The 24,919-nt window shown below is 42.2% G+C and overlaps 1 protein-coding gene across 2 annotated transcripts; it reads left to right on the forward strand.

Annotated features, from left to right (window-relative positions):
* Positions 1-1,226: 1,226 nt before the first annotated feature.
* Positions 1,227-24,596, forward strand: RPP40 (ribonuclease P/MRP subunit p40). 2 transcript variants are annotated; one of them, XR_009418520.1, is made up of 9 exons: positions 1,227-1,404; positions 3,313-3,457; positions 4,348-4,416; positions 6,381-6,476; positions 7,614-7,739; positions 10,900-11,098; positions 12,024-12,158; positions 12,887-13,160; positions 24,578-24,596. XR_009418520.1 is itself a non-coding variant. In XM_059472902.1 (8 exons), exons 1-8 carry the CDS (start codon positions 1,285-1,287, stop codon positions 13,083-13,085), a joined length of 1,089 nt encoding a protein of 362 aa, XP_059328885.1. In that variant the 5' UTR covers positions 1,227-1,284; the 3' UTR covers positions 13,086-13,163. The 2 variants fall into 2 exon arrangements, 1 of the variants encoding a protein (XP_059328885.1); XM_059472902.1 differs by lacking the exon at positions 24,578-24,596 and having other exon boundaries at positions 12,887-13,163.
* The last annotated feature ends 323 nt before the right edge of the window (positions 24,597-24,919 follow it).

The raw sequence follows: 24,919 nt of genomic DNA on the forward strand, positions 1-24,919 counted from the left end.
CTTGCTGTGCTGACCGCCGCAGTGCGAGGCTCGTCTGCCCGCAGGGGCTCCCGCTCGCGGCTGTGATAACCACTGATATTAATCATATCACTCCTTCCCCATTAACGCCGGCGTGCTCAGAAGGCTACTGCGATTACACCGCCTTTTTTTTTTTGATTCGCAATAATCCAATCAATCTGATTTACACGGGCAGTGCAGCATCCAGCCCGTTAGCAGCCGGTGAGCTCCCGAGGCGCGGCTTCCCCTCGGTGCGGGGCACAAAGCTCCGAGCAGCAGCGGCGTCCCGGTGTCCCTGCAGCACACGGGCACTCGGAAAGATCGTGCCCTGAAACAAGGGGGGCTGAGTCAGCCCAGCGAGCCAGAAGCGCTGCACACAGCGACTGCGCTGGCTGCAGAAGAGGCAACTACCCAGAAAGTTGCTCGGTGCCATTTCAAATTAAATTGGAAGCCACGAAGCCAGGGGACGGGCAAAAGAAACACTGCAGGAGGGCGGAAGGCCGGAATTTTGTGCACGCTTTGTGTGAGGTATACATGGTACAGAAGGAGGTGAGACAACAGAGCCCAGCCGAGGCCGGGTCGCGCTCCGTGGCTCCTGTGCGGTGCCGGCCCATCCAAGCAGAGCGTCCCGAGAGGGCCCCGGCAGTGCAGCCCCCGTGCCTGGCCCAGCCTGCGGGGCTACTCGGGAGGCAGGGAACGCTGGGGTTGGAAGGGACAGCAACGCTCATCTAGCTCCATCCCCTCTACACACCTTCCACTACACCAGGCTGCTCAAAGCTCTGTCCAACCTGGCTTTGAACACTCCCAAGGATGGGGCATCCACAGCTTCTCTGGGCAACCTGTTCCAGTGCCTTAGCACCCTCACAGTAAAGAATTTTATCTTAATATCTAATCTAACCCTACGCTCTTTCAGTTTGAAGCCATTGCCCCTTGTCCTGTCACTCCAGGCTCTTGGAAAATGTCCCTCTCCAGCTCCCTCCGGGCACTGAACCACCGCGCACCCAGCGGATGCATACCCAGCCCGTGCGGGGGCGGTGTCCGATCCGTGCCGGGGCTGCTCAGAGCCCGCAGGGACCGAGAGCCCGGAGCGGCCACCGGCGCTGGGCCGGGCACCGGAGACACCGACAGCAGCGGCACCGCAACCACCACAGCGGAAGCGCCTCCGGAGCCGGCGGACGTGACCTCACGGCACGGCCCCTTCCCGGCCCTCCCCGCCGCGTGTGGCGGCTCCCGGCCGGCGGCAAAGGAGGAGGAGGAGGAGGAAGAGGAAGGCGGGCGGGATCCGGGATGCTGCCGGCGCAGCTCGGGCGCGCGCCGCGGCACCTGCTGGTGTGCGAGCGCGGCCACGCGCGCCACCCGCGCTCGCGGCACGCGGCGCACGTGCGGGACCACGCCTACAGCTGCCGCGTGAGTGGCGCGAGCGCGGGGCCCGGGCCTCGGCGGGACCCCCTCAGGGAGGCGGGAAGGGAAGGGAAGGGAAGGGTCGGAGCTGCCCACGCCGCCCGTCCCGGGCGTTCTGCCTGTCGGCCGCTCCAGGGCAGCGTTGCCGGTGCCCCCCTCGCGCCGGACTCGGTGTTCTGTGGGGACTCCTCCATCCTTGCCTGCGCGCCTCATTGTTGGGGAGAGGAAAAAACAAAAAGCAAATTCGCACCGTTTATTGTTCGTGGTGTCGCTCAGCATGGGAGAAACAAACTCCTTCCTTCCTCCAGGAGCGAGGGAGCGGGCGGGCAGAAGGAGCAGAGGTGGTGCCAGTTAAGGATCTCTCTAAACACAGGCTCAGGGTCCGGTTTAGAAAGGAGACATCGTTTACTCCGGCAGGGCGCAAGGCGGAGGTTTCCACAAGTCAAGTACACCAGCTATCAAAACTTCTCACTGTTTATACATTTTAGCAAACAAAGAAATTAGAGTTCATTGGCTACAAGTTACATAGTTCTCTTATAAATTGGTATTTTGTCTTCTGTTGGTTGATGAGTCTCTCATGCTAATTAATCCACATGCTCAGTCTTTCTCTGCTTAGGAGTCAGGGGGTTTCTGCAGTCGGTGGCCGTGTTCTCCACCTGCCGCAATTGCCTTTTATCCTCTCAGAGCTGATTCAGCAGAATTGCTGGGTTTATTAAGTTTCTTACTTCTTTTGGGAGCTCTGCCAAATGTCTTTGTGGCCTCTGAATGCTGTGTTCTTTCTGCCTGCTGTCAGTGGTACATGCTTCTCCCGAGCTTTGTTAAGCTCACCCTAGGTCTGAGATCACTGAAACACGTCCAGCCCTAAACGTTAACAAAGAGACCTGGGCTTCACTTAAAGCTTGTTAGCTGTGCTCTTGTTTCATGGATGAAATCTCCCTTCTTGTTGATTAGGCTTGAAAGTGTACAAAGGCCAAACATCAAAGAACATCCTTCCTTAAGAAGATTTGTAGTATTCCACATTTTGCAGCAATCAGGCAGGACCCTGTCTCATAACCCCCTTCTCATACCCTGTAACTCTCTGAGCTAATTGTTAGCTGTTTCTGACTTCTGAGACATTTTTAGCAGCTAATCAGAAACTTTCTACAGGTGTGGAAGGCAGCTCGTTTGTCAGTCCTTACTTGTCTTGAACACGTGTGCTAAGGGAGATACACACCTGTTCTCCAAGAGCTTTGGGAAAGAAGTTTTTTGAGGAGCAGTGGGGGGAGCAAGGAAAGAGACCTTTGTGCTGCCTGGGAAGCTTCATACTTGCCATGTAATACTTGCCAAATATTACCTTGTTTTCCCTGGTCTGCCAGACTTCAGGGTTCTCTTGGTCTTTGGAAAATATATGGGGAAGCTTTTAAGCAAAAGGTAATTTGAAGATTCTACTTTGGTCTTTGCTTTTCCGCTAAGATTACAGAAATGCTCAGGCTACATTTTCAGTTACAGCTGCTTCAACAAGTGCTCCAGCAAGGGCTGAAGGAGGTGTCCCATTGCGACACCAAGATAAAATGTGTAATGATGTGAAACGAGATCTTCTGTTAACTCATGCTGTGTAAGATCACATCTTTACATAATACATCAAATGCTATTGTATAGTTTAAAAAAAAGGGAAAAAAAGCCCCACAAAACAAGAAACCAAACCCCAAACCACCAAATAATGTATTTAGTGTACCTAGAGACTGTGAAAATTGATACATTTTGAAGACAGTAGCCTGATATTACTTTTTTTTCCATCTCATTTTGACATAACATACTGATACATCTTTGAAAAGTAGAGGTTTTCTTTTCTATTTCCTGTTGTTTTGTTTGGTTGGGGTTTTATTCAGGACGGGTTTTAGGATAGGATTTACATTACAAATATGTTCCTAATAGGTGTCTTTTTTGATCCCGGAATGTGGGCTGCTACCTGAAGTGCTGAAAAGCGCAATTGCAGATTTTGGAGAGTACTACCTGGTGAGGAATTTACCCATTCATGAATTGGTCGCTCATGAATTCATTGATGCTTTCGTGAAGAAAGGTAAGGAGGAAATCTGAACAGAACGAATGTGGCCATAATGTACTTTTTTTATAGCACAGCAGAATTTTAATAGTCTTATTAGTATTTATTCTGAAAAGTGTTTTAAAGGAAGGAAAGGAAAAATACTAAGCAAATTCTTCATGAATTTGTTCATATGCTTTTTTCTGCTTTGTCATGTGTGACAATGTTTGTTGGTGCCCACTGGGTCCAAAACTCCTGTGATTTTTCCTTGTAAATTTCTCTCTATTCCACCTCAATTCTGAAAGCCAGCTATCGAGAGGGTTTCCATGTATCCTCACACCTGTTTCTGCTACACCTCACTTTTATCAGATTCTTGTAGATATCTTTCTTTTCCCTCTCTTGTTCCTTCATACTTCAACACAGAGCTGTGCTGAGCTGTGTTCCACAGCAGGCCAGAGAAAAATATGAATATGCTTCCTTATTTTTTATATTTCACTGAGAGAGCTGTGACAGCTCATCCTTACCCAGTAAGAGCAAAGAGGATGCAAAGAAAGACACAGCCTCTGCCCAGCCACCTTGTCTTTGTGTGAACTGGTAATAAAAATACGTCTGGGAAACAATTGTGTTTTCCATTTGATGACTGGGGAGAGTCACAGGTGGAAGGAAAGAAAATGTTTTCATATAGGGGCATATTATGAACATTATCCCTATTATAGGCCCTTTAAAATATTGCCAGAACAGGGTTTATAAAATTAATAACAATGCCATTTTGCTTGAGAAGGTGGAAGAAAGTTAGTGGATGAAAACACAAGAGTGATTCAGATAGTGTTTGTTTGTCATGTTTGGTTGTCTTGCAGTGAATTGTTTATCTTGCCATGTCTGTCTTTACAGGCTGTGTAATCTCATGTTTTTCTGCTTTACTGTTAAAGGTTCATGCTACGCACTTACCTATAAGACAAAAATTGATCAAGATAATACTGCAGCTCTGCTACCAAATGGTATGGGAGACTTGTTTTGGTTTCAGTAACTCATGTCAATTGTGGTCTGGGTTGTTTCTGGTTGTTTCTTTTTATTTGGAATGATGTCAGCTGGAAAATAATGCTTACTGTACTGCCAACTTTGTTAGAAATACGTGTGAATTGGAAAAAATACTAATTTTAGCTCTTTTTTTTCATTCATGCTGTTAAATTATTTATTTCATCTGAAGGAAGTTAAAAAACAATAAAAGAACTTCACTTATGTATAGTCACATTGTCAATGCTTCAACCATAATTGCAATTGCTACATAATTGCTTTGCAACCTTTACAAAGATTGCAATCTTTGTAAAAACATTGCATTCCAATTTCATGTTTCCTACTGGTCTTAAAGAATTTGTACCAAAAATGAAAGTTATCAGCACTGCTTAGGAACACTTATAAAATTTAAAGTGTTTGTTCTCATGACACCCCACCTTGGGTACTTCATTCAGCTCTGGGTCCCCAGCGCAGGAAGGACACGGACCTGCTGGAACAGGTCCAGAGGAGGTCACAAAGATGCTCACAGAGCTGGATCACCTCTCCTAAGAAAACAGGCTGAGAGAGCTGGGGTTGTTTAGCATGGAGAAAACTCTGGGAGAATCAGAGCACCTGCCTGTACCTAAAGGGAAGAGAACCACAGAGGAAATTTTTCGCTGGTCATGTAGTTGTAGGATGTGGGGGAATGGTTTCAAACTGGAGGAGGGAAGGTTTCGACTGGACATTAGGAAAAAGGTCCTTACTGTGAGGGTAGTGAGGCCCTGGAACAGGTTGCTTATAGAAGTTGTGGGTGCCCCATCCCTGCAAGTGTTCAAGACCAGGCTGGATGGGGCTTTGGGCAACCTGGAAGGTGTGTCTGCCCATGGCAGGGGGGATGGATTTGGATGATCTTCACTGTCCCTTCCAACCCAAACCGTTTAATGATTCTGCTGAGAACTATGTAACATGTTAAAAGTCTGTTTCAATTGCATCACAGTTTTATGAGAAGACATAAAATGTCCCACATCTCAGGTGAGAAAATGAAGCTATTTTGACCTTCAATTACATAGTCTTCTTTCTGTTTAACAGTACACAAGATATAATAGAAATACAAACTGGTCTATCTGCCTTCCAGCCTAAGAAGCTGTAATATGACAGGTGCCCATGAGGGCATGAGTAAATTCAGATTGTTCAGAAGAATTCTTTTATATGTCTGTTAGCACAGTCCTGGCAAAGTGGATAGTGATGTAGTTTGTGTGATACAAATGTTACAAGCTGTGCACAATTATTGCAGAGGCAGTGTTGCAGTTCCTGGTGATGTCACTGTCTGAACTCTTCCTCTGCAGCGTTACTTGTTTGTGTTCTGTGCTGTTCCTTGTGCAGTGGAACCCAAGGACTGTGCTGGAGAGAGCTGCTGTGTGAAGCTCTGTACCAAGCAGCAGCAGCCAGATCTAGGTTATGAGCACAGAAGCAGAGTTGTTCCAGCACGGATCAGCTCATCGCTAGCAGGCGTAGTTTACTCAGTGTGAGTAGTCCCACTGGACATGAGGAACTGCTTTTGTTTATTTAGTTGAGCAGTGCATGTTGAGCATGAATGTTTACTAAAGCAGGCCCTTGTGCAATGTAGTGCTCAGCTAATGACACAGCAAGTGCTAGAGGATGAGTGGAGGAAAGATGAAGACAATGAACTGAGTAGTACAGTAAAAAAGCTATGACTATCTCAGGAATAATATTATGCTTTTCTTACTCTAGTTCACAAGACCTCTTTGATAAAAAAGAATAATTGAGTTATAACCTTTTTTTTTTAAGGATTAATCTGGTAATCCATTTAACTGGAACTAAGGAGTCTGCATTACATTAGCAATACCATTGATCCAAAGCTAACGTTGTAAAAGGTGTACAGTTCTCAAAAGACTTCAAAGAGAACCAAGTAGAAGACTATTTATATTAAAACTTGGTTTGTTTATAGGTAAACTAATTCTGTCAGTGGATAAGGACACTTATGAGGAACTTGGACTGCAAGGTCGCCCTTCTCGGTATTCAGGCAAAAAAGTCATGCGATACAGTAAGTATTTATTTAAACGGGGCTTATTTAAGAAGCACCTTGTTGGCTGTTGAAACCTCCCTTTCACTACAATTGGTTGTTGTCTAGGTTATATTTTACCAGATGCAAATACAAGGACTGCCTGAAGAGAGAAAGTACTTTTTCTCCAAGTAGTAAAGCAGCTTTAAGGACACAAACACATCACCTTTTCAGTACTCTATAAAAATTTTAATTTCAAGGGTTCTCATTGTGCTCTTTCTACTGCAGTGATGTAGTACTTAAGAATTTTTGCATACTCTGCATGGTGTCTATACCTTCTGATATAAGTTAGAAAATTTTAACTGATTAAGGAGGTGTTTAAAATGTGTACACTGTACAAAATCAGTGAAAAGCCTCACACAAGGCTGCATGCTTAAAAGGCAGAATTGTTCTATGTTTCACACATCTAAAATGGTAATCTCTATGTACCAAGTACTTGAAAAACATATTTTTTAACAGCTGCAGAGGAGACATCTTGAGTGTGAATTTTATTAATTTGTCTTTTTAGGAAATAAAAAAACCCAAACATGAACACTGTGCCATCTCAAATGAATTGGAACTTGCAGCAGTTGATTGGTATAGTTACATAAAAATTTTAGGAGGGGAAACTTGTTACCTCTAGTAAGTATTTTGGCAAAATGGGACATAATTTTACCATTCTGATCATCAAAATATATAATGAAATTTCCATTTGAAAAATAAATATAAATTATGCATGGGACAATTCACCTAGGAAAAAGCCAACCTATTGAAAAAGTGTTACTCTGTATACATGACAGACTTGTTAGAAATTATAGGGGGTTTTTTACTGCTAATAGCTTGCCTGATTAGCAACATATTTTTAAGGCACTGTTCAGGGACTTCTGTCAATGCCATTTCAAGAGGAATCTGTCCCTCTAGTCATGAGGAAGCAGTTCCAGATTATATCAAAATAAGGCCTGCAGGAGGTGAATATTTATTTAAATAACGGGGAGTCATATTTGCATAATCAAATAGTTTGTAAAGGTTCTGCAAATGTAAAGAGGTAGTTTAATGTTCTTTGGTTTCTTTGTGCTCTTCTAATTTAATAATAATTTCTTTTTTACTTGGGTACCAATAGCTATTGTGTATTTTCTGCAGTTATCACTGTTGACTTGACTGATGCTGGCTTTCACCCTGAGAGCAAGAAACATAACAGAGTGCTTTGGGCCTTGAAAGAAAAGAAACCTTTAGAATTTGACTTCCTACTGGCTTGGTATAATACAGGTAAATAAGAACCAAAAGCAAAACTAAAACGCAGCTGACGTGAAGTCCAAATATTTTTAGTTTACTGGGGTTTTTTTCTAGTGATTGTACAAATGCATTTTCAGTGGAGGAAAAAGTTGGATTGAAAAGTGTATGGGTGGGATTTTTTGTTTGTTTTGTTTATTTGTTTGGGGTGGGGTGGGTGTTACTTCCTGTGCACAGAACATCTCAGTTCAGGGGCACAACAGTGATTCATAGGAGATATATTAGTTGCTTCATTTCCTTTCTCTGTGTTGCCCAGGCCTTGTGGCAAAACTGCCTGTTTGATGGTGCTGCCTCTTGTTTATAAATTTGTGACATACGTAACCATTATCAATATTCTTTTTTTGGTTTGTATTTTTTTTTTATTAATACACATAAGTTATGTATCTAGTTACATACTTAGGATGAGGAGCTCTGATTTCCTCAGTAGAAGACATGTACAGATTCCCTGTTTACATCATGTGCCCAAATACAGAGTGCTGTTTGATCACTTTATTCTCAAGCTTGTTTGAGATTGGAGCCAAGTAAAAGGTTGCTATAAGAAATTGTACTGTTTCAAATAATCTTCTACTATTTGTTTTTCTACTGTTTTCCAATTACACTATTTTTTCTTCTGGACTCAAGTATTTTTCCTCCTCTGAGGGAATTTTTTTTAAGTCCTCAGTTGTTTATATTACCTCAGAGCAGGCTATATGAAGGGATATGTAGCATTTGCATAGAACTGATGAAAACTGCAAGTGTCATGGTTTTCTTCATCACAGATGTGTAGCTTTTTGGTGTTGTTTTGCTTTGAGTCTCCACACTAGGGAGAAAGGGTATTAGAAAGGTTGCTGAGAATGCTTTCCCATCTCCTCTTTGCCTGGCTCTTTAAGGTCAAGTCTGAGCCTTGTAAGGAGTTAACTCATCTGAGAAACAGAAGCTGTTTACAAGCTCCTTTAGGAGTGTCCCATGTTTAACTTTATTCCTTCATGCTTCCCCTCCCCCTTTCCAAGTACTAATCATATGACAAGGATGCTTCCTTGTTTGTCATACAGAAATTGTTTAAAGGCTTGCAATTCCCGTCCTTGTAATCTTCAGGAAAGAGTCACAGTGAAGGCTTTTGCTACCATAAATGGTGACATAAATCCAACTGAGGTGGCAGATCTTCACGCTCAGCTTGCTTGGATTTATTGACCCTGGACAGAGAGCAAAATGCCTCTAGGGCCACTATTTTTCATATGTTTGCTGCTGCCCGTGCTAACAGCATTCAGGAAGAATAGCAATTTTTTTTCCCCTCACTTTCTTACATCCCCAAAGCAGGTCAGGTCAATCATTTCCTGAATATAGAGTTAAATCTGAATGCTTTTCTGTGCAAGAATCTTGTGCTCATAACACACAAAAGACTATTAGTTCCTTAGTACTGACAAAAATAAAACTTTTATGGGTTTTTATCAATAGATATGAGACATTGTGTAGATTCTGCTGTAAGGGAAAAAATGGGCTGTGTTTTGTCAAGAGAATGTGTGTCCTCTGTGAACGTTCTGCTTTCAGCCTTCCTGCTGATATCTGGTGTTTCTTGCTATGGCCAGCACTGCAGGATTTTTGGTTTTCATACCCAGTTTTCCTCCAATGTGGTTTTGGCACCAAGAAGAACAGGAAAAGGAAATATGGAGCATCTCATGTCTTTAATGACAGAGGCAATACAATCTTTTTCCTATTGCTGTAATTTCTATCACAATTTTACGTGTTTATTGGATGAAATTCAATGGCCTCTGGAAAGCTTTGATGGTGTGCCTGGTTGCTGTTAACATAGAAGGCTGTGCTGTAGCTAGAGGAATTCTTCTGTTAGGGTCTGACTGTAGTCTTTGAGATTTCCTGCATTTAAGGCTCTAGCTGAGGCTCCCACATGCAGCAGACATGAAAAATGCATGATTTTCTATATTTTACTAGGAATTCTAGGGCAAAATTATGCATTATTTGAACCTGTTAGGCTGACAAGTGCTAATAGAATGTAAGGGAGATCATCTCTTCTGGCACTCTTCAGACTTACATATGTCTTTATAAAAATACTAAATTAAGAAGAATTCAGTGACTGTCTTTGTCACTGTGCCCTTTGGAACAACCTTTTTTTGAAGAATGACTCAAAAAAAGAGCTTAACTCTCCTTTTTCTATTCCCCCAAATGATTGTCTTTGATGATGTAAATATGGCTGATAGACTTTAGGCAGTCCATATTTTCTGACCCTGTTCTTGAATTTCTGCTGTTTACACATGCCTTTTCTGTGGTATCTAGATATTCCTCTGCACTTTAGACTTTTCATGAGTAAGGCATTATTACTTGGTCTCCTAGACACCCATTGTTACTTCTTGGAAATAGCACATATTATCTGGAATTTGAAATTTAGGAGAATTTATTCCATGTCAATTACCTCCCTGCTTCAAAAGCAAGTTGGTGATATCTCTGAATTTAAAATATGCCACCTTAGGTTAGTTTTTCAGTCTAGGTACCTGCTGTTTTGGGTCTCTTACTAGTGCTTTCCCACAAGGCCATCAAGGTACATTTAATTCTTACAGCCATACTACAGTGAAGAGGTATCAGGGAGAGGGGAGCAGGGGTGAATTTATTCTTCTAGTAAAGCGATATTGGTGATGTATTTTGATTTCTTTACCCTCTCCTCTTTCTTCTCTCTTCAGTCCTTATGCTCCAGATTATTCTGAAATTTCTCTTGACATTATTGATAAATCTGTTCTTAAGCCTCTAATCACATGTTCACTTTTCCATTATTCAGGGAAAATGCTGTTCTGAGGTGACATTCCTGCTCCATTTTATCTGTTCCTTTTCAGGAACACTCTGAGTTCATCTTTTTAACAAGCTCATTTTATTACTCATGCAGTTAATTCTGCTTGAATTTTGTATTGGCATATCAACACTTTGTAGTGAGATAGCAAATTTACTGAGCTGTATTAAGTTGCTGAATCTTGCACTAACTTTTATTTCCAAGAGGATAAGGAAGCTGAAGATTCTAAGGTTCTGCCATGGATTAAAAGCACACAAGCAGTTTCACACTGCGTTTTTTGTTTATATACAAATGTTTCACGTATTCACTGCTTCTTTTGTTTAGTAGTTTCATAACAGCTGTTTGTGGTACTGTGTTGTTAAGGTGCAGAGGGATCAACATTGATGTCATACTTTTCAAAAAGCCAGATACAGGCCCTGAAGCCAAAAATAACATTCAGCACCTTAAGGGACTTGCAGTGTCCAGTGTTACAAAGTAATGATTTACGAGGAAAGCCAGAGGAGTTCTGCAGTACAGAGGAGCTCTTTGAATGGCTGGGGGCTGTCTTGAATCAAGTTAGCTTGTAAGTACTTGAATTTGTTTGATCTTTAAAAATGTTTTAAGTAAGGAAAACCACAATTTATTTTAAGAAATAGTCAAATAAAAATTAAGACAGACACTGTTTAATAAGTGAGAGTCTTTTATGTTAATGTTAATGTAAGTTAAATGTTTAAATGTTTATGTAAGTCTTAAATGATTTTACCTGTATTTTAGGGGTACCAATATGTACTGGGTTGGGCTGGGATAGAGTTAATTTTCTTCACAGTAGCTGGTGTGGTGCTGTGCTTTGATCTGTGATTAAGAATGTTGGTAACGGGATGTTTCAGCTATTGTTGGGTAGGGCTTGCACAGTCTCTCTGTCTCCTCTGTGCACTCCTTCTGTCTCTCCTATGGCCCTGCCAGTAAGGAGGCTGGGAGAGAAGCCAGCCAGCACAGCAGACCCCAGCTGAACAGAGGGATATCCCACATCATGGGATATGGTGACATGCTCAGCAGCAAAAGCTGGGGCAAGGATGGGTGGGAAATGTTCCAAGTTCCAGCTTTGTCTCCCCAAGTCAGTTAGAAGCCCTGCCTTCCTGGAGATGGCTGCACATCTGCTTGCCCATGGGAAGTAATAAATGAGTTCCTTTGCATGCTTTGCTTTGTGTGGAACTTTTCCTCTGCTTATTAAATTGTCGTTATCTTAACCCATGTATTTTCTCTCATTACCCTTTCGGTTCCAGGTGGGAATGGGTGAGGGAGCAGCTGTGTGGTGTTTGGGTGCTTACAGGGTTAAGCCACAGCACCATGAGATCTTTTGTATTGGTTGCTTGGTTATTAATTATTTGGCATTGATTTAGATGATATACATAGATCCTACTTGTTTGGTACAGGTTCTGATTACTAAGACATCCTATAGAATATTTGAAGCATATTTATTTCAGTTACTTCATTGTTTTTTCTTCCAGAGACAACAAATCCTCCAGCTTCTTATCAACCTATTGCTGTCCTGAGCCCAACACAGTGGTGGAAAAAGCTTTTTTGTGCACAATCACAGGCTTTATAATTCCTGAGAAGATTATTCAGTTATTGGAGCAGCTGTGGTAAGGATTGACAGAAACACATTACTATAGCACTTAAACACTTCTTATTTGAAATCACTTTTAAGTACTTTGCAGTTGTAAATAAATAGCAAAATACATAAATATAGACTTCTGTTTTAATTAGGAAATTAACTGGAAGCTTGACATTAGTATAAAATGCAATAGACAATTTTGAATGCCTTGAATTTGAAAAAGCCATGTAGTCATGACTTTGGTTTTTATCTGAATTTTTAAGAAACTGGCTGTATGGTACTCCTACATTTTTAGAATGCGGAGTGGATAGTATCTGGCTTTGATTGTTCATAATCTATTTCCTCTCTGGTGGTAAAAGTATTTGTGTCAAGCATAGCCTTAGACTACTTCCTTCAATGTCTTTTTTCTTCCCTGATAGCAATTATTCTCATTAAATTTTCAATTTTCTGAAAGACAGTGCATGCTGTAGGAAAGTCAGAACTGCTACTTTGCAACTTAGAACTTTTTCTAATTGCTACAACTTGCAGATTTGCCATGTATAAAACTATGATAGGAGTAATAGATAGTCAATCTTACTTTGTTCCCTAATGTGTTCTGACTATTTTCTTTCAAGTTTATTTATTATGGACTAAACTTTTTAACTGTTAATAATTTTTCACTGAAGTGTGTCTTTAATTGTTTTACTTTATAGTGTAGACTTGAATGTGCTGCCTATTCCATTATAATCACTGATTGTCTTGTCTTCTTGCTTGCAGTTGCTATTTTGGTGAGCCAAAACTGGCACACTGGCTGACCTTAACTGTGCATGGCTTTGCAGACAGCCCTGTTTCCTGGAGAGAAAGTGAGCATGGTTTCCACAAAGGAGGAGAGAACTTGTACAACTTTGTCATTTTTAGAAATCTGGACTACTGGCTTCACATGGCTGTAGGAACTCATGATGATTGTCCTCCATAAAGCTATGTCCACAGAAGAAGTTCTCTAATAATCCCTTGTTACTGACAGAAAACTAATAAAATATTTTTTGTACAGGTAGTTATGTAACAGATTAAGTACTAAGAGTCTGATCATGTTTTTTGTAGCCAATGGAAGGAATGGATTTTTGTTTCTTCACTGTCATACAATGCCATCTGAAAAACTTCACAGCTTTTAGGAAAAGTTAAGTTTTTGAGACTTTTTCTCAGGAATCCTCTTTTCCAGGAGCAAATTTAGAATTTAAAAGTCAGCTTTACAGATTGCTAGCTAAAATTTTTGTCAGGAAAGCTCATTTTGGGATTAAGTGTTTTATTTCTTTACATGAAAGGTCTGCAAATCCTTCATATCCCTGTTAAAGGTATTTCAGACTACATGCTAGCAAAGAACCCAAAGGGGTGGATGTGTTCTTCTTGATTTGGTAGGGGGTAGGAGAATAAAGGTGAGGAGAAGGTGTGTAGCACTGGGAGAGGCACCCATGAAATGTGGAAAAAGTGAAAGCTTACTGACTTGCCCCCCTGATTTTGCAGATCACAGTTGATTGCCAGAAGAAGTATGTTTCTGACAGTGAGGCAAAAGTCTGCTGCTTCCTTTCTTAACTGACCTACACACAGGCACACAAATCTCTACTTTCAAAGTGAGGGTGTGGTTCCTGCTTCCAGGCCAAGCCATGGAGCTGCGATGTTACTGCAGACACGTTTCTGGGAAGGAAGCTGTGGACGTGCCCTCACACAAAGCACTCAATGTGAAGCAGGTTTCACTAACAGTACGAGTCATGCTGAGAGCATAGGCAGCCATAAAGAATCCACATTACTCTTGTTGAAATCCATGGAAAGGTGGATGGTGGTTTGGGGAAGGTGGGATTTGGGGTTTGTTTTGAGGAGTGGGTACGTATCATTAAAGTATCAATGCAGTGCTAAAATTGAAGTTGTTCACTTGATGGGGTGAGAGATTGGTACTGGAAACTGGGGAAAAGCTGTAGTGGAAATGTCAGGATGAGTGGCACAGAAAAGCAGAAGGACTGTGGGAAGCAGCTAAGCTCTACTTTTATCTGTTTATTGTTTCTCTTCAGTGAGGAGGATCCTGCTGGATGATTTACCAGGTGGTATTTGTCTAGCACACCCCTCCACTACCCATAACCCTCTTTTGCTCAAGTTCTGCTACGTGTCCTACAATCACAACTCCAAAGAATCAGCAGTTTTCTAAATCATGATGTTATTTCTCAAAATTGTGCTGCATGAGATGTTTCTAGTAGGCTGCCAGGAGCAAGAATTACATGTACAGACACAGACTCACACAATCCCAAACTGAATAGACAATGGTACAAGAGTCTGGGAAAATTCTTGCCTTGGCACATGACTAGGGAATACTTAACACGGTTGTGTTTCATGACTGTGCATCAGTGTGAAGGGCTTAAGTGTTGACTGAAGTCTGCTTTTGAAAGTGTCTGTTGAGGCATTATGGACTTAGATAAAAGAAACTGGTAATGAGAAGTATCTTCCTTTTTCCTCTTGACCAGAAGATCAAGTTTTTACTTGAGACATCCTGGAAGTTACACCTGTAGCAAAAATTCTAATACAAAGTTTAAAATCCTACATTTTTATGAAAAATTGAAGTTTGCAGCTTCAGAGCTACTAACTGCAGGCCCTGTGAGTGTGATCATCTTTCTACCAGATTCTAGTAAAACCTTTTCCTCAACAGTATATGCGGGCATAAAACCAAGTGTAAAATATTCTGCTTGAGGGGGAAAAAACCCACCCAGAAGTAAGAATCTTCTATGGGTGGGTTTGCTTCCCATAGTATTCCAGAAGCAGCTGTAGGACTCTACTCTGAAGTGGCAGCAGTAGGACCAGGTGAAGTGATTTTTCTAATGAGAATCAGGTGAAAGTGATTTTTCTAATTGTTGCATGAGCACATTGGGCTCCTTTGTGGAGAAGGAGCTGCAGAAGTGCTGGTAGATGCACAGTGATTGCCTCAGTGAGGGCCGTTCTGGAAGGCAAGCTGAGAAAAAGGATTTCAGCTCCCGGTTGCTTCAGAATCTGAGCATTAAGGTTAATTTTTTCTTTTTAATTTTTTTTTGTGGATGTCTAGGGAAATCTTAGCAGGTTGGTGGTTACCTTCACTTCCTGTGTACACAGGCCATGGACTGCAAGCATTTCTCAAAGCTCAGTGTTGGGGAGGCTGTGCTGCATCCTACAGCCTGTAGTGGTCTGCTGATGTGATGATGGCTTCAAATGGCTTTTCCCCAGGGAAGGGATTAAAATACTGTCTGTGAATCCTGTAACTTGAACTGCTGGGTTGGTTTCTAGCTTTCTCCTGTTTTCTTTAAACAGATATAAAGTAAAATTGAGAAACCTCGTGCTGTTAATAGGCACTGCAGTTGGTCTAATCTGAGGCTCTGTGAGTGATACTGTGCTAACCAGATCCATGCTTCCTAGCAAGGCCAATGTTGCACTCATCTCTAAGGAGAGAGGCTTTCCTGTGCTTGCTGGATTTTGTAGTTGCAGAGAAGAAAAACTGGGGTGGAATTTATTCCTAGCTTACCTCAAAAAAAAAAAAAAAAAAAGGCCCAAGGTAATATTTTCCTGGGATGAGGTACAACAGCCTTCCCTTTACCATCCATACGCAGTACTGTGTCTCTCCAGGAGACTCCCAAGCATGGAGGAGACCCTTGCTGAGAAGAGGAACATGAAGGCATTGCTCACGTGTTTGGGGACCCCCTTAGGAGGGAAGATCTGAGACCCAGCCGGGTGGGCGGTGGTTCAAGGAGGAATTGGGCAGGGCACGGGAGGTGGAAATAAAAGCTTTTGCCTGAGAATGAAAGATGGCTGCTGGTGATGTTCTTGCCCTTTGTGCCTGCCTGTAAGCAAGGACAGGAAAATGCAAAATGTTCCTGAGAGCTGCCAAAGTAATGGGGAGCAGCTGTGCACCAGCTGCTTCTGAGATCAAAGGCAACTAAGTGCTTACTAAAAAATTTTGCCTCAGGGGAGTGTTTTATCTTGCATGGGGAAGGAGAGCCAAATATCTGAATGCAGAGACAAGCCTGAGGCAAGCTGGTTGTGTGAGAAGTAGAGGTTTTGTTGTCCTGGAATGCGGACAGACGGCGATAAGCCACTCCTTGAGAGCTAGGGAATTGCTCTGCTTTAACCTCAGCCTCTCTAGTGAGCTGTGCAGTCCCGCCTCTCTGCTGGTGGGTGGAGAGGGAATTTTGTTGAGAGGTTACTGGGGGGTAGCAGAATCCTCTGGAAAAGGGCCACAAAGGCCACGTGCTTTTCCAGGCACCCTATCTTGCCTGAGTGTTTATAGGTGTTCATAAGTTGGTTGGTGTAGAACAAATAGAGGACAAATTTTCATGTTGACAGAGGAAGATGAAAGCTGAGGTAGCTGGATAAAATGTGTTGCACAGAATCACTCTAAATAGAACATATCTGCCTTTTTGATTTGCAAATGCTGCCTGAATCAGAAACCTATCTGGAGAAATAAAGGTATGTATGCATCCCCCAAAGGTGTGCATCCCTTTAGGAAGACTGGGAGACTAATGATGGGGATTGTACCACGATTGATGGTTGTGTGAGAAAAGGAATGAGGGGACTCTGAGGAAAGTTAGAGATAAGAATGTGAAAGAGAAATTTCTTTCTCAGATTGTGGAGATGCAGGGGGAAAACAGGGAGACTTGGCACAGGCAGAGTTGAGGAAATGCAGGAGAGACAAGAACCTGTGCTAATCTAAGGCAGCTTGAAAGGGAGGTGACAGAGCTTAATGAAAGAGAAACATCAGTTCTCTTCTGGTTGCATCATGCTCTCATTTGCTGGGAAATATCCCTTTTGGAGAGGCTAGTCAATATGTAAAGTTGGATGACTGGAAAAAAAGCCAAGTTCATATCTCATCAGCCTGGGGTTTGAATAGCAATTGTGGGAGCAAGGAAGGTTTCACAAAGATGGACCATAATGTTCTTGTTGGAAGCATTTTGTGTGCTTTTATTATTCCTTGCTACAGGCTGCCTCTCTTTGGTTTTTAGAGAAGTTATAGAATGTTCTTGTTGGAAGCATTTTGTGTGCTTTTATTATTCCTTGCTACAGGCTACCTCTCTTTGGTTTTTAGAGAAGTTATAGAAATGCCAAAAATGTACAACTGTCTTGAGATAGATCAGATTCTGTTGATGTTGCTGTTAATTGCAATTGGCAGCTGGGCTGCTCACCCAGTGCTGCAGAGCCACGGTGGAGCTTTGCTCGTGCAGGGAGTGTCCCTGCTACAGCTACTACAAAAAGAAATGGAAGGGCAGAGAAAAGATTTGAAGGAAAAGGAGAACTTAGAGGGGTGTTTCTCTTCCCCCTCTCATGGGAGGTGAATAGCAAACCAGTGGCTGATCTGGGATTAGAATGAAAGCTTTTTGTAGCTAGTCCAGTACTCTAGCTGGTAGGTTATAGTTCTTTTGATGCTGTTAATTGAAGATTAATGCATGCAATTGACTCTGTCTTAATGTGGCAGCTATGCTGGAACATGCTTGAACTGATTCTCTTTATAATTTTTATTCGCAGAGTGGAGCTTAAAGACCAAAACTGGAGACTAATTGACTTAGTGGGCTATTAAATAACCACCACCTTCTGAATAGTAACAAGAACTTCAGAAATATCTACTATAAACTAAGGCAACTTCTTATAAAGCAGTGGCCTCTGTTTCACCCTTGGAAGTAGCTTCCAGCACTATTGAACAGAACTTATTTAAATGCAGCTGTATACAGAAGCAAAAGGGGAGCTAAAGTGACTTTGAGCAGTTTTCAGCTTTCCAGAAAGCCAAGAGCAGGGAGCCTTGGCTAAAGCAAGTTTCTTTTAGCTGGCTTTCTTAGAACAATTCAGGTATTAGAATATGGATGTGTTTGACTTGGGTAGTTGAAGAATATCCTAAGCACTGGAATAGGCTCTTCTGCACTTCCCCACCCCACTGTAAAATATAGATAAATAATGTTATTAATATTATTGCTGTTAATGCCATGGGGAGATGTCCAGGTTCTATAGATACTGACAGCCTTTCTTCATCATCTTCCAGTAGGGGTACAGAGAATGCAAAGGGGCTAAGTTTTATTGTGTGGTTAGAGTTGAATAACAGCACATTTATTGATTTATCATGCAGACAAGTATTTCTAATTTTGTCACTGTTGAAGTTTTTAGCCCTATTCAGTGCTGCCAGGAGTATGCATTTTAAAAAGGTTTTCTCTTGAGAATCTACAGGAAGCTAGTGCTATAACATGGCAATTTTCACAAGTTTTTGTAGTTTGGCATGGTATAAAATCCTTAATGATCTGGGCACTACTCTGTCATTTGAACAATACTGACTCTTATTTATGAAGAGAGCTTTCTTCTTTGTTATTGATGGGAATGAAGAATTTAAATGGTCAGCTTTTGCAGAGCAGATGCAAAACCCAGCAGTGGTACGTTGGTCTTTATGCCTGTTTTTTAGTCAGGTGCTAAATCCATCTTTTGCTCTCCTGGTGTCAGAACAAGGTGTTGTAGTCCCATAAAATGATTTAAATATGCTCACGTATTTTTGAGCTTTGTGATCATCAGGTATAATCTGCTTTCCTATAATTGACTTAAATGCCATATCATGTACTTGTGACTGATCTGGCAGGAAGGTGGTGGTGTGTTCCTGGTGTCACTGGCCGATGTCTGTGCTGCTGTTCAGGATGACATGACTTGCATCTCTCATATTAAATACTTCAGAGTCACAGTGTGACACTCATGGAACCTCTGTGCCTGCACTGATTTTAAAGGTCAGTAGGAATAGCTGGCATTTAGCAATTCAGTGTATGGGTTTGCAAGCTCCATGAATTAAGTATTTAAAATTATATAAGCACCTTCAGATTATATCTGTAAAAAGCAGCAGTCCCTACAGAGTTTTGAAAACTTTAAAAAAGCAGACTATTGTGTTGTTTATTTGTGACAATTAAATTCCCAAGGCACTGGCAGCCTTCAGGGAGTGCATTTCCTTTTCTTCTCAGAGCAGAGGTGCAGAAAAGTGGGTGTGCTGAGTAGTGAGCCCCCTGCACTGGCTGGGGGACCGTGTGAGGGATTACAGTGCTCTTTGGGCTTCTACTTTGGTGGAAGTGGAAATTTGGTAGAGGAGTTTTGGTTGGGTTTTTCGGGTTGTTTTGGGGTGAGGTGGGATAGAACACGAGGACAGACAGTTTGAGATAGAAAGTGAGGGGTGCCTGGTGTGCAGTGATAGAGACCTCCAGGTTTTTCTTGTAGCCCTGGTAACAAATTGCTGGCTGACCTTCTACAAATAGCTCAGCAGTTCTGAGCTGCTCTGGCACTTTCCCATTCAATGCAACAGCCTCAGAGATGCTCCTTGCTTTGCAAAGCACTCTGAGAGAGCCATAGGTTACCATTTAGCGTTCACAGAATTTACCTCAGAACCTGCAACTGGTGCTTGGCACAACCATTTTCCTCTGAAGACTGCTAATCAGAGCTGGGGTGGTTCTGGCCGGGGCTTCAGGGCAAAACAAGTCCCGTCTTTCCTCTACCTGCCTGGAGGGTGATGTAAGTGAAGGAGGTGGGATCGGGTTTGCTATGCTTAAGGCAAGTCTGTAATGTGCTGGAAAAACATGGCCCCGTTTAGTCAGCAGCATTGCAGACAGCAGAGGGATGAAGGGTAGCTAAGGGTAACATGGAGCATTTGGGATATTTATAAAAATGTGAAATGGCTTTACTTGTTAAAAGAATGGTTGAGCATCATTAAAGGCATCAAAAGCAAAGTGGGAACACGCTTTGTGAATCAGGAGGAAGAGCAGTCCTTAGCAGTTGCTAATCTATTTATGTTCCAGTCATGCTCAGAGTGTGGCTTTGAGGTCTGCAGCTCTTGTAATTGCCTGGAATATGTCACTCTGCAGCAAGATTCATTGTTCTGCTCTCCCTGAGAGGAAGGCTGGGATTTTTAGCTGTAGGACTTTGCTTTCAGTCAAGCAGGGAGACATTCCCGTGCATTGTTTTGCCGAAACACTATTAATTATGGCTCCCATTATAAGCATGTCAGTTCCATGTGACCTAGGCAAAAATTGATGCATTTGGTGGGAAGCAGCCAAACCTTTATTTTGGGGATTATACATGAGGTTTAGGAGCCAGGTTTTGATCCCTGTTGATAGAAGTCCCTTAAACTTTGCAGAATCAGTAGGATGCTTTTTTGGTTCCCTGATTTCTCAAAGGGTCAGAGACTTTATTTTTTTCTTTCCTTTTTCTCTGCTTCTTGCTGCCAGGCTTTCTTTGCTATTCCCCAAGCAACGCTCAAAACATTTAGACATTAAGCTTCTCATTAAATTAGAGTGAAATCAGAGCTCTGTGCCCTGCAACAAAGATTTAGAGGGGCAAGATTCAGCAGGGATTGAACACGTTTTTGGGAAGCGATATAAGATGTGGCTTCAAAAGGGCTTCCAGCCCAACCTCACCCCTGTTACTTTGCATGGGAACCTCTCTCCTCTCTGCCTTCCCTTGAAGAGAAGTGAGTGCTTTTTTAAATAATGAAGAATTCCTGTAGTTTTCTTTCAAGTCCCCAAGGTATTGTTGGCCGTGGGAACCTCTCATATAGCTCCTGTGGTAGTGGGAGCTTGGAGCGCAGCCACGACACCTCCATGTAAGACAGCACACGAGCTCAAGGCAAAGCTCTTCACTGCTGTTGGCAGACCAGGTGGAAAAGCCAATGTTTTATTCTACAGATTTGGTTTTTTTGGTGAATGATAAGCTATGTTGACTTTTCCTCTCTGGGGGCTCAGAGTGGAGTTGCTGCTCAGTTTCAACTAAATGTGAGATTTTTTTAGATGCAGATGCTCTTCCCTCTGCTTCTTCTCTAATGCATGGCTAGATGAAAAGAATTGTATGCTGAAGGACCTCTTGAGTGGTGAGCTGTGAAGAAAATCATTAGCATGACTGTCAGAAGGTAGGCTTGTCCCATGCAGGGCTGCTTTGGTGCTTCATAATCTGGAGCAGCTCTTTCTTGTCTTACTCCAGAGTATGCACTGCTGAGGTGGCTCTGGAAGTTCAAGTCCTCCTGGATTCACTGACATCTGTTTGTCAAAGTTGAAAACTGCTGTGGTTACACATGATGGATTCTTGGCTGAAGCTTTTTCAATAACACAGAAATGGCTTCATGAACCAGACTTTGTCCAAAATGTCATGATGCTTGTCCCTGTAACTTGTGAGGACATGGTAGAAGCACCGTGGGTTTTTAAGGCGTACAGCTCGTACAACTACTACTCTAAAAGGGTTGTGGTTGGCCTCCTTATTACCTCCAAATTCAATTTCAGCAAAAACACCCTAAAAAGGATAAAGATGAAAATGGATTTAGAAATTGGTCTTGGACATGGACTAAATATGAAAACTTTTGCCTTGAATCTTTTTGATAACAGTCTAGAAAGATACACAGTATTTTCCAGACAAAAGATGAGATTCTGACATGTTTCTCTCCAAATAATCTGAGAGTCTCGTGGTCACAAGAGAACAGAATGTTTAGATAGTTGATTGCAGTGTACATAAAGAACTCTCAGGTTCATCCACAGTGTCCTGGATTAGGTAAGAACCTGTCCTTTTTTCTTCCTAATGAACAAATAGGTTACAATGCCAAATACCTCTGAGCATGTTAAGTTTATTCCATTTACAATCAAATGAGATGAGATACTGCCCTGTCCTAAGAGAAAAATCTACAAATACAAGAATCTGTGCAAAAGAAATCAAGAAGCTGATCAGTCTTGTGCAAACTCTTTTGGTTTCTTGACCTTGTACAACTATGGCAAGAAGAAAAGCCTCTTCATAATTGCCCATGAAAGGCATATAAATGCTTTTGTTGCAAGGATGCAGGCTTATAAATTAGTACTGCTGTGGGTGGCATCATCTGGTGACAGTGGGCCCTAGAGCTGAGTCCTCTCATCAGCTCTGAGTTCTTCTGTGTGACCCTGAGTTGGGGCATATTTTTCTGGAATCAGTTTTGTCAAAGAATCCTGTTTCCATTCAGAAGTAGAAATAAGCAGCAGCTTCTTGTGGACTTCAGTTTCTCTTGGCTTCACTCATCTTCAGTTTGCCTTTTTTTTTTGGTCAATGTTTTTTGACCTCCACAGATTTTCCCCTCTGTCTGTAATTTGAAATGACTACAGTTGGTTTTACTGCAGAGGGTATAAATTTTATTCCTGCTGTCTAAACCCTTCCTGCATGAGCTTTCTGGATGTTCTCACTGAGGGATTCACTATGGGTAGTAGCACATTAAGAGTGAAATGGTGCAACTCCTGAGCACTTTGCCCAATTTCTAATCAGTTCTCATGCTGAACATGAAACACCATAGCCTGCTAGCAGCACCATGTCAAGTGCAGTACAATTGTGTAAAAACAGACTATCTTTGCCTTCTGGTACTTCCTTTAAAAAAAGTCATGAAGAAGAGGAGCAAAGCTGCACAAAACATTTTGCTGTTACTACAAAAGGGAGGCTGCAGAAGAGGGAAGTGCAGAATGTTTCACCCAATCCAATGTTTTTAAACTTGATTTGCCTTCTTAAGGAAGGATCAGAAATGTCCTTGCCTCGTGGTGCTGCAGTTGGATATAGTGCTGCTGTTGAGCTGTGTCCCTGTAGCTGCTCCGAGGGCGCTGCTGCCAGCAGGATAATGCCCTCTTTACCAGGTACTGGGGAATTGCCCAGGGGATCCATCACTGCTGCTTTTCCTTCTCTTTCCATGGCATCTGGCTTGCCTTGGTGATGGAAAATGTTAGTACATGGGAAAATCCTGAAACAGGCTGTCAGGAGCAGTAACAGTGTGAGACAGTGAAAACCAGTTTTGAGATATTGTCAAGAGCCTGGGGACATTTTCTGGGAAAGGAATTGAAGCTGACCCAATCGAAGTCTGGACTATTAAGTTAATTATCCTGTCATGAGTTTTTGAAAGCAAAGATGGAGCTCTATTAGCATGTTGGCTTCATGGCAAGTGAGAGCTGGCTGGAGCCTGTTCATCTGAATGTATTTTTGGGATGAATTAGAGTCTAAAAGCCTGTGGGTTTTGCTGAAAAATGACATTTTGAAAGAAGCAAGTTGGCTGCTAGGATTCAGAATCACAACAGAGCCAAAATAAGCTTCATATTTCTTAACCTCCATGTCACTGTGAGGTCCAGATTATCCCAGGTGATATGCAAATGCACAAGGAAGGAGAACTGTGAGCTGCCAGGTTTTCATGGGAAGGGGGCAAAGGAAAATAAACCACAGTTGTCCATTATGTAAATGTATGGCAGGTATGAAAAAGACTGGGCCATTCAAACCTGATAATGTTTGTGAGGAAAGGCAACAAGAATAGGAAAAGGGGGTAGGGATATGAGTTAACTGAAAACTCAGACTGTGACTTCAGCATTTGGCACAAGTCAGCAGAATAAATAAAGCACAGAGATGCTGGGGGGCAGGGAAAGAGACGTGTCCAGAGCAGCATAAACAGCGAGTCCTGAGCCAGGGTACTGTGCATTGTGCTAGCAGGCATCAAGTTGGCCTTGTGGGAAAGCTGGATAACAGCAAACAGACTGAAGGACTTGAATACAAGCAACCAAAAGATTCTGCTCCAGTCATTTTTGTGCTCTGGTAGGAATCGGATGCAGCTCCAGGAGACTTCAAGGATGAATACTGACATAATGCTAGGAGAGAAATAGGCTCTCTTTTTGTTAGAAAAGATGCAGATTAGATGAAATTGTGATTTATGTCATTCTGAGCATGTAGGGAGCTGGCATCTAAGGTTCAGAAACCAGTGTATTACAAAGGCTCAAGGAAAAAGGAAGTCCTGAGGGACTGCTTATGCTCTCCTGATACAAAATAATCATTAGAAAAGATAAACTTATCAAAATTAGGTAGTAAATGTAATTTTGGCCAGATTGTAGCCAGCAGTGCTCAAGGCCTGTGTGAGCCCTTCATGTCAGTGTGAATGGGCAATTAAGAGCCTAAATGTCTCTGTTTCTCTAATGTCGTACAGCAGCAGCTGCAGGTAGCCCAAACCAAAAAAGTGCAAAGCTTCCATGTTCCTTTTCCAGATATTGCTGGCCTCTTCAGCTGGGAAAGGTTTTACGCATCCTTGTCAAAAACTGCTCAGAGTGTTGGTGAAGTTCTGCTTCACGGGTGGTTGAACAAAGGCAAGGCAGCAGAGAGGGATGGAGGGGGTTAAACACAGGGGCAGATTCTGTACAGATCCAAAAGATGAGGGAGAATACAGTGCTCAGCCTTACAGGGGCTCCTCTTTCATGAGGCTCCTGCCTCTTCCCTCAGGAAACCTGAGGGACATCATTCCTTATAAATCTTTATTTTGTATGATTCAATCGGGGGGTATGTAGTTCCTGCTAGAGTAAGAAAACTACTTCATGGATTAACTCTTTCTAGGCAGGAAAACCCCATGCAGATGAAATAACAGTCCAAAATCATTTCACTGTTCTACTTTCTGTTTAAAAAAGAAATTAAGCTTTTTGTTTACCACAGAGGACATCAAGGAGGACGCCTGATATCCACCTGTAGAGAGCCTGGAATTCCTTGTGAAAGTTTCCCCATCTTATATAATCTTGCACTAAGAACCTTTAAAGTAAAGCTCTGAAGCTGTGCCAGGATGCCTTGGTCTGCAGTTTTGAGACCATTTCTTACTTTCATAAGTGTTGAATTCAGAAACTGTACTGCTACAATGGTAGGTCATTGTGCCAGGGAGATGAAACTGAGTTTGAAGTTGTCATGATATAACAAGACTTGTTAGTGAAACCTTTAAAAAAAAAGAACATTAGAGACAAAAAGTTAGCTAAAATTTTTATGATGGGTCAAAAACCCTATAAA

This window comes from Ammospiza nelsoni, chromosome 1 (genome assembly GCF_027579445.1).
Source record: "Ammospiza nelsoni isolate bAmmNel1 chromosome 1, bAmmNel1.pri, whole genome shotgun sequence".
NCBI lineage: Eukaryota > Metazoa > Chordata > Aves > Passeriformes > Passerellidae > Ammospiza > Ammospiza nelsoni.